The sequence below is a fragment of the Myotis davidii genome, unplaced genomic scaffold (assembly GCF_000327345.1).
Source record: "Myotis davidii unplaced genomic scaffold, ASM32734v1 scaffold370, whole genome shotgun sequence".
NCBI classification, from domain to species: Eukaryota; Metazoa; Chordata; class Mammalia; order Chiroptera; family Vespertilionidae; genus Myotis; species Myotis davidii.
The window spans coordinates 6,421,948-6,431,071 of record NW_006288615.1 but is presented as its reverse complement, the minus strand read 5'-3'; the positions used below and the strand labels follow the sequence as shown (position 1 = coordinate 6,431,071).

Here is a 9,124-nt window from a genome sequence, read left to right as displayed (position 1 = left end):
CACAGGGGACACAGCCAGCCCCTCCCCCAAGGATCCTCCTGGCCTGGCCTGGAATCCAGTCAGCAGAGCTTTACCAACCTGGGTTTTCAAGTAAGGCCCCCTTGGATGGAGGACAAGGTTGGGATGAGAAGACACCATTTATCACCTAAGCTGCCTCCCTATAATTCTAAAAATCTGAACCTTTGACCCCAAAGTTCCACTTTTACATTTTACTTGACCACAGACAAATAGGACAGCACTCCGACACGATGGTATGAGGGACGCTAACTGTGCACAGAGAAGCCCAGATCTGAGCCTCAGCCCTCTAGTGCCCACTGAGGCCACAGATGTGATCGGCCAGGGGGCGCACGGGCTACCTGGGGAGAGAGACACTGCTCCCTGTGACCTGTCCTCTGGAGTGGCACAGGCTGGGCCCGGGTTGCAGAGCGCTGCGGGGAAATCACGGGCACAGCAGGCATCACCTTAGTGACGGGTGGGTCCCTGCGCGGCGCCAAGGGTTGATGACCTGCAGGTCTAACCCAACCGCAGAGTGGAAGTGGGTTTCCCTGGAGCAGGACACAAAGGCTTCAGGGTAAACAATCAGAAGCACGCCTGTCCCGCCAGCGCTCGACAGGCCTGCTCCGAGCCAGGAATTCCAGAGATAACAGCTTCCTCCGAAGAAGAGGGCTGCTCCTTCCTGGGGGTCAGGGAGCTGGGAGAGCCCGACTCCGCTGGGGCCTGAGGCCAAGCAGAAACAGACAGAGAAGCAACTGGCCAGGATGCAGGGAGAACCCCGCAGAGGCGTGCCGTGCCCTCGCTGAGCTCGCACGTGGCTGCCGTCACACCGTCTTCCTGCCTGTGCGGGAGGGTTTGTGAGTGGTAGGAAGTGCTGCCCAGCACCCTGCATGGGGATGTCTGTGTCCTTCCTGTGGCTCTACCCGTTTACCCAGATGCCCCATGATGCTCCTCAGGGAGCAAAGGCATGGTGGGCCAGGAGCCCTGGCCCTCGGGGAGGACAGAGGTGAGGGCAGGAGGCAGACTCGCTCTGTCCTTGCGAGCCCCACATCGCACCTCGTCGGGCACTCCTGGCTCCGTCTCTACTTGTCCTGAGCTTCGGAGCTTTCCTGGGACTCACAGTGTGGAATTCTACATCCCACGGCCCCGCCCCGGCCGTCCGAGAACCAGCGCTCACGCTGCTCTGAACTCTGCAGTTACCCAGGGATTGAGTGCTACGCGGAAGATGGAGGGGTTCATGAGCCTCAACTTTGGACTCTACAGAAATGGGCTGAGACGTGCTTTCGCCATCGCCGCCACCCTGAGAAAGCCTTGGGGTCAGGAAAGGCATCACGACGACAGCTGGGGAAGCCGGCTCCCCACCCTGCAGAGCCAGGGGACACCCACAGCACGCGGCTGACGTGCACATGGCCGCCGGGCTCTGCGATGCTGGCGCCGACGTGCCAGAAGCCATTTGGGAGGGAACTGTCAGCGCACATGAAGACCAGCGCCTGGACCAGAGGAGAGGACTGGGCCCTGGACACGCACGCGGGACCCAGTGACGGCCGCCGCCCCGGTGTGTCGCCTCAGATGTCAAGTGGAAATGATGCCACGCGGGACTAAGAGAGACGAGCAGTTTGTCATCTGCATGGCATTCGATGAAGTCTTAATACTGACCGTACGCATCCACTTTGGCCTCCAGGTTGGAGAATTCTTCTGATAAACAAGCAGAATTCCTGTCGGGCCACATGCCATAGCTATAGTTTACCCTCTCCCAGGAAAAGCTTAAGGATGCACTTAAAGTTCACTCCTGTCTTTGTGAGAGGAATATTGTGCCTGAAATGGTGACAAAACCTGTTGCAACAAAACCACAGATGCGATTGGCCAGGGGAACAAGCAGGGGACTTCTGTCCATATGTGATTCCTCCCTGTAGTGACAAAGGAACACAGCTCCCGGCAGGGCGAGCCTGGGACCCCGGAGACCACACATGCAGGCCCGCGTTAAGGGACTTACAATGCGGGGCACGTTCCCAGCCGGAGCGGACAGCGCTGTGCACAGAGCCTACAAGGCGGTGACAGAGCCCTTTCCTGAGCAGCCTTTGCTACAGGAAGTGGAAACAGCCACCAGCTTTTGTTTTCTTCGTAAACCCCCAGCCCCTCATATGCAGTCGAGTCTAAAAATAATCTGTTATTCAAAGCAACCAAGGGGACTGGGCGATGAGTGTTCCCCTGCACCCGTGTGAACGGGAACTCGCCAAGCCGGCAGCGCCCAAACGGCGACCGGTGCTGGCCTTGCACCATGTATCCACCGCCCGCCACGTCTCTCGGCTGCCACGGTGCAGTTTACTGCAGACTCAAAACTCATCTTCCCCAAACCCTCGCTTAGGCAGCTGCAGCAAGTTCCCCACTGAGGGGGCCTCTCTTTATGACCATCGCCACCAGGGGATGGCACAGTTGTCATGGGGAGAGTGCCACCTCTGAGAGTATTTTGGAAATAGTGGTGTGTGGGGCGGGGGGCGGGGGGGGAGAAGAGGGGGAAGTCACAGTGCTTGGAGGGGGTACTCATGGCATTTGGGGCAAGCACCATCCTGCAGGACAGGCTGCACAATGAGAGGCTTTCCCACTGGCCATCAAGCAGACAGAAGAACCACCTGATCACTTGCAGATCGACAAACTGATTGCAACTTACACACAAACTCGAAGTGTGTTCTGCACAGTTTTAACTTGCGTTGACTATATCCCAGGAATGCAATCAACAGGAAAGCAAGGAAAGACTATACTTGATTTTGTTCAGAACTTTCCTAGGAGTTAGTCATAATTTTGGGAGGTCAGCTGTTTGGGTGTGAGGACAGCATGTCTGTATCAGTCTGCACTCTGCAGCTACGATGTATCTGAAGACTGCATCAGCATTTAAGCATTGAAAGTCACAGTCCAGTGTTGCACCTTACTTTCTTTTTAATGTTACAGTGAAACATTCTATTAGCATGGTATTGTGCATGCTGTAGACGTTGCCATCAAGGAATTTCATTTCAGGTTCATAATGAAGATGTTAAAAAATGTGTAATAAAAAAAGAGGCATGGGGTCTGACGGGGCCGTGAACCACAGCTTTAAAACTGGAATGGAACGGAGGCCGGACCTCCGGTGCTCGGCCACACTTGTTCAAACAGCCTGGCCACAGGTTCAGGGCACAGGTCTGGGGGCCAGTGCGTAAGCCACAAAATGAACACGACACACTTGATCATTTTTACTTGAAGAATTGAAGGACACAAAGTTAAAGACTGAAGTTTAACTTGTTAAAGTTTAACACTATGTTTCCATTGAAAGCAACTCAGGTAAGTTATGGAGCACACCTTAAAATTATCATGGAATTTTGTGATATAACAGCAGCCTTCAAAGAAGCCCTTATCTCGCTAAGTTGATCGTGACTGGGCCTGGACCCCGAGGAGCTGGCACCCCACCCTCTGCTCCTCGGGGACCGGGAGGAACAGCCCAAGAAGCAATGGGTGCCACCTTTGTCCAGACTGCATCCTCTCGGCCTCATCCGGAGCTTCCAGAGGGAGGCTGTCCAGAGGGTGTCTCAAGACCGAGCCACCAGTCTTGGCTCTACCACTGACCAATGACATGAGCTCGGACAAACTGCGTCCCTTCTGCCCATCAGCCCTCATTTCAGGGCTGGGCACCTCGAGGTGCTTCCGTCGCCTCTGAAAGGTCATCTCCACACCAGGGGTCAAGCACTGTCAATCTCTCCCCATGGTGCCCCTGGGAATCTCAGAATAATAAACTTCTTAAAAGTTTCAGAATAACAAACTTCTTAAAAGTACCCTACATACCAAAATAGCAAACTTATATTAACCAGGAACGAAATTATTCATGTTACTTTATCGAGTGCAATGACTCAGAGCATCCAGCACAGCCCTGAGGGTGGGTAGGGACGCTGCACATCACCCTCCATGAAAATCACTTCCCTCTCCTGCTGTGAATACATGCGAGTTTTTTTTCTGAGAAGAGTGTTTACATTTCCTTCAACAGTCTCAACAAGAGCTGCTGGAACTGCCGACAAGAGCACGATGGCCACCCATCACCATGCATGCGGCTGACAGGTGAGAGCAGCCACCTGTGCGGCTCTCCAGGTGACGGGTTCCCTGCAGCCCAGGCATCTGGCTCCTCCCCTTTCCGTTCCCTGCTCCACGCAGGGTGTTTCCTGCAGACCCCACCCCTTCAAGGTGTCACACAGCATATTCCCTCTCAGAATAAGGCGGACGCTCACAGCACCGCGCTTTCCTCTAGGAGGCCAGATACAACTACTGACAGCCTTCCCTGCGTCCAATGGCAGTCCCGGAACCAGCCAGGGAAGAATGAGAAGCCATCGATCCCACCCTCCAGGGGCCTATCTGGGTGGCATGGGGTTAGGGAGCAGCCCCACGGGAAAAGGCTCAGCTCCGGGGTTCCGTGAGGGCTGACACAGTGACTGATTGTGACAAAGTCAGTCCAGCACACAAACTGGAAAAAGGAGACATGTCTGCCGCGCTCCCGTTTCTCGTATTCTCTTCCTTATTTAGAAAACTTCAGTCCACGAGTGTTCCTTTGTTTTGAAAAGTTTTGAAAACTCCCAGAAATAGAAATGAAGCATTTGATACAATGAAGAGGTCTCGATATGCACTCAGGAGCAAGGGCTGGGATCTGAAGGGCCGTCCGTCTCAGGAAAAAGAAACCCTTGGGCCCCGATCCTGTGTGTGAGGCCTGGAGCTGCAGAGAAGCCAATGGCAGCCTCCAGCACTGTACACAGTGGTGACAGCTATCAGCACCAGCTCCGGCACAGGGCCCCCTGCCTGCTAGCTGTGTGGATGGACTTGGGAAAGTCCCCTGACCTTTCTGTTTCCTCTTTATCTGGAAGTGGAGATCACTGAGCCTCATGAGGTGGTGGCCAGGACTGGGAAGGCGCCACAGGAAACACTTGGCAAGGCAGCTGGGGGCGGGTTTTATTTAAGGTTGTCTTTTTTTGGGGGGGGGGGGGGGGGGGGGTGTTGGGAAATGCTACCTACTGTGACTAGTACCATAGCTGCAGGCCCAGCAGGGTGAGCTCAGCTCAGCTCAGGGTTAAGGGCAGCAGAGACAGGAAGGCTACACACCCAGGTACCGCAGGCAAGAAAAAAGATGCGAGGACAGGAATGAGGCTGCTTTCATAAGCTCTACCACACAAACATTTAAGTGAAAGATTTGGGTTAAAATTTAAAGTGAATCCTCACTACAGTCATTTAAGGTAAATTATGTCTCCTATTACAAAGTAGTTGTTCTTCAGATTCAAGGCAAAACTGCTTTAAAGCTAAGTTACAGCCTTAAGGAGGAAACCACTGAACCGTTGCTCTCCCTCCTGGCCCCCATGAATGAATGAGTCTCGGAATACACACCTGAATACACACCTATGTGGTGGGGTTCCTGTGTGTTTTGGTTTATTTGTTTTGGAGTTGGGCTGGGGGGTGGGGACTTCAGTGGTGGTCTGTGATCATATGCCTGGCAATTCTGAATGATTAAATCTTGGATGTAGTCAAAGTAATCCTTTGTTTAACTTAGGAGAAAAAGTTAATTTACTTAAGCTTCTCTAGATAGTTTGAATAATGAAAGTCCTAGTAAATCAATTCCTTAAAAGTAAGTTTCTTTATTCAAAAAAGCGAACTCTAGAGTTAAAACAGTGAGGCCATAAAAACTCTCTCCTGCCTACCCCACGACCAACTTACAGCAGGATATACCAGGCGTATTCCCTCACAGGTTAGTAATTCACACCTATGACCCCGGGCCTCCAGGATTAACATTCATAAACACGAATGGAGATTTTGGAAACTGGCATGTGAGCTAACTAGTCATACACGCTTCCTCTCTGAGTCACACAGCCCGATTTTCAGGGATAAGGCATTCCTCTCGAACATTGCCTTTTGAGGAGCAAACACATCAGACCAACGGCAACCTCACAGACCTGTAAAAACGAGATAAGGACCTCACTCTAATAGGTAAATAGTCCAATCAACTTCGAGAGAAAACAGTGTTGCAACTATAAATAACCTGATTTCCTGTGCTCAGCATAAGTGGCAGTTTAGAATGCAGGGTTTAAAAATTTTTTTATTAAGGAGGCTTCCGCTCTGTGACGTTATTTCTGGCTGCCCAGAAACTAACTCTTAAAGAAAAAGGGAAATTTAGTCTCCATCTTTGCCCTAGTGGGACACTCTTAATATGTGAGAAAAGACCTAACTTAGTATTTCTATAATTTAACTGCTTGAGGAAGTGACCCATCTAAAACAAACCGTAGGATCTCAGGACTCAAAATCTCCAGCTGAGCTCCGGCAGGACCAGCCCCCAGAGCACCGCCTTCGTCCCCGAGTTCATCAACACTCCCACTCAGGTAGGGACCTTGGCACAGGTGCCTAGTGGGATGGGGCTTGGCAGACTGTGCCCACGCTCTACCCAGACAGACGCTCTCCGGACAGGACTGATGTTTGTCAGTTCATGCTAGTCAGGATGCGGAAAGCCACCAGAGGTGACACAACCCATCTCAAACACGGGAAGTTACAAAAGTGGGAGAAGTGCATGGTTTCCACACTGCCCCTCCCACGCTGGCACCGACTACCATGAAGGAGCTGGGCTCCTGCCCTCATCCTGCCGTTTCCTTTGCCAGGTGAGGTGGAGCTTGGCCATTCCGCTTCCTCCTGCCAACCCCGGCTCTCCTTTGACACTGGGGTGGCCCCCAGCCCTCCTTCCCCACTGCAGACCCCAGTTCCCAGACAACAGGGTCACTTAATGGAGAACACAACGGGCAGCAAACAAACAGTATGCAATGCCCAGAGGCCTCCAGCCGGAACACTGCCTTGCCCAGGGTGGCTGCGGGATGACTCCCTTCTAAGGCGCCCCACCTCCACGCTCCAAGAGTGTTTGCTATTATTCACTGAGAGCAACCCTCCCACCGGTTCACAATTGCTGATTGGAAATCCCGGGACCAGGTATGTCTCAGGGTTCAATGAGAAAGGCTGTAAGGTGCGGCCACCACACATCCTGCCACAATCCCGAGTTACAGCCTTTAACCAAGTCCGTTAACGGGGCTGCAGAGGAATGTATGGGCGTGCTCACACGCAGAGGTAAAGACTGAAAAGTCGCCCACCAGCCAGGGCAGGTCTCACTGCCAAATGAATTCTGCCACAAACTTACCCAAAAAAGCAACAACTTTTGGTTTTCAGAACTTACTGGATCCTGGAATTGGGAGGGCAGCGATTTTCAACCGTTTCCATCTCATGGCACGTACGTATTAGTTACTAAAATTCTGCGGCTCACCAAAATACATATTTCCTACCAATCTGACCAAAAAAGTAGGTATACTTTTGATTCATTCACACTGGATGGCTATTGTTGTGTGGACTGTTGTCACTTTTAAATTTGATAATCTAAGGGAAAGCAGGTCAGTGCCCCTCACTAAACAGTCAGGTATTGCATGTTTCAAAACGTCTTGCGGCACACGGACTGAAAATCGCTGGAGGAGGGGATGGTGGACCAGTGAGGATGGAGCACCTTCTCACCCAGGGCCCGGTCCAGACTCCCCTCTCACTATTTCTATGAAGCAGGCGTCTCAGCCAGACCCAATCTAGGGTTCCGTGAAGGGTTAAGGAGACTTTTGCTATTTCTACTCATTCCTCTGATGGACAGGTCCCTCCCTCCTTCACATCCTCGTTCTCCACGTTTACTCTTTTCTTTTTTAAAAAGTCCCCGCCCAGAGTTCCTTCCTCTGAGCCAGAATCTCGTCCAGGATTAACATCGCCGGTCCTGGCCATCTAAGGCTTGCCTAGATGGCTCCTCGGGACGTCGGCCTCTGGCAGCATTCCGCCCTTCCTTCTCCAAGGGCCCTTCCCTGACGGGGATTCCAGGGCCCCTCTGCAGGTTCCCAGGCCTAGAAACCGACTGGGTTAAGGGGTAGGAACCAGGGGCAAAGGTCTGGCCCAGGGCAGGAGCTCTACGTGAGGTCCCAGAAGCAGCACAGTAAAATGGACGCTACAAACCCACCTGACCATCCTCAGCAAGGAAGTTATCTCCCAAGTGTGCACTCAGCAGAGTCTGTTTCTATACCTTTCTCCGGTTTTACCTACTGGGAAACTCCTTCAAGGTAAGGGCAGTCTTCTCATTCTGAATCCCTCACAAACACCCAGCAGGTGATTAATTCCTACCTGGTGAAGGAGTGATTGTTTTGGGCTCAAGTTCTCTGTAGTATAAACGTTAAACATCGTAACATGTTTCTTTTCCAAAGTGCATCCTATCACCTTTGGATATTCACGACCAAACACAAGCCACAGGAGGGTGGGTAACAACGAACCTTCCCCACCTCACCCCGGCCCAATTTTAACCCAAATACCCCACAGCCATGGGTGTTAAGCCAGATAACTGTGAAATCCTGCAGGGTCCTGCCCAGACCCCCAGACCCCCAGGCCCCAGGAGACCAGCCAAAGTCTATTTGGGGACTGGGGTCCTTGGGGGAGGTGGAGAAGTCCTGCTCGGGTCAAAGGTCCAGGGCAGGGTAAGTGCTCAGAACCGCCAGGCCACAGACTGCGCCAGCCTCAGGGCAAGGGCCCCGCTCTGGGCACCGGCTCCTAGCGCTGTATTTTGTAAAATACCAAACGACCAGCTGGGAGGGGCCCTGTAGTGCGGGCCTCAGACCTTCGCCCAGCCACACAGCTGGCAGAACCGGTCCCAAGGTCCGTTCGTTCGTTCGTTCGTACTGGGAGGGGCGCCGTCCAACGAAACCTGCTCTCCTCGCAGGAGGAACTGAACGCACTGAACGGAGAGCAGGGCCTCCCCCCACCCGCACATCCTCGCGTGGGGACGTTCACTTCAGGGGACCCCGGCCAGGCGGAGCCCACCCCACCCCAGCGCAGCCAAAGAGCGCCAACAAGGACCAAACGTTCGCAGCCCGACGCGAAAGTTTCCCAGTGTTTTCCTCTTACCAGCTTCTGAGCCTCGGGGCTCAGACAGTCTATTTCCTTGTTCTGCGTGGCCGCCGGGTTGGTCATCCTGCCGCCGCAAGTCCCCTCCGCACCGCCGGGAAAGACTCGGAACGCGGGCTGTCGGTCCGCGGGCGCAGGCTCTCAGCTCAGCTGCATCCCGAGCGCGGCGGTTCCA

General features: G+C 53.2%; 1 protein-coding gene across 26 annotated transcripts in view; it reads right to left on the bottom strand.

Annotated features, from left to right (window-relative positions):
* The window catches only part of LRRFIP1 (leucine rich repeat (in FLII) interacting protein 1), a 78,355-nt gene extending 69,237 nt beyond the window's left edge, over positions 1-9,118 (bottom strand). For all 26 annotated transcript variants that reach the window (XM_015561911.1, XM_015561912.1, XM_006760490.2 and 23 more), the window contains exon 1: positions 8,950-9,118. In XM_015561911.1, coding sequence (XP_015417397.1) covers positions 8,950-9,015 — 66 coding nt within the window. In that variant the 5' untranslated portion in view covers positions 9,016-9,118. The remainder of the gene's footprint in view (positions 1-8,949) is intronic.
* Positions 9,119-9,124: the final 6 nt, after the last annotated feature.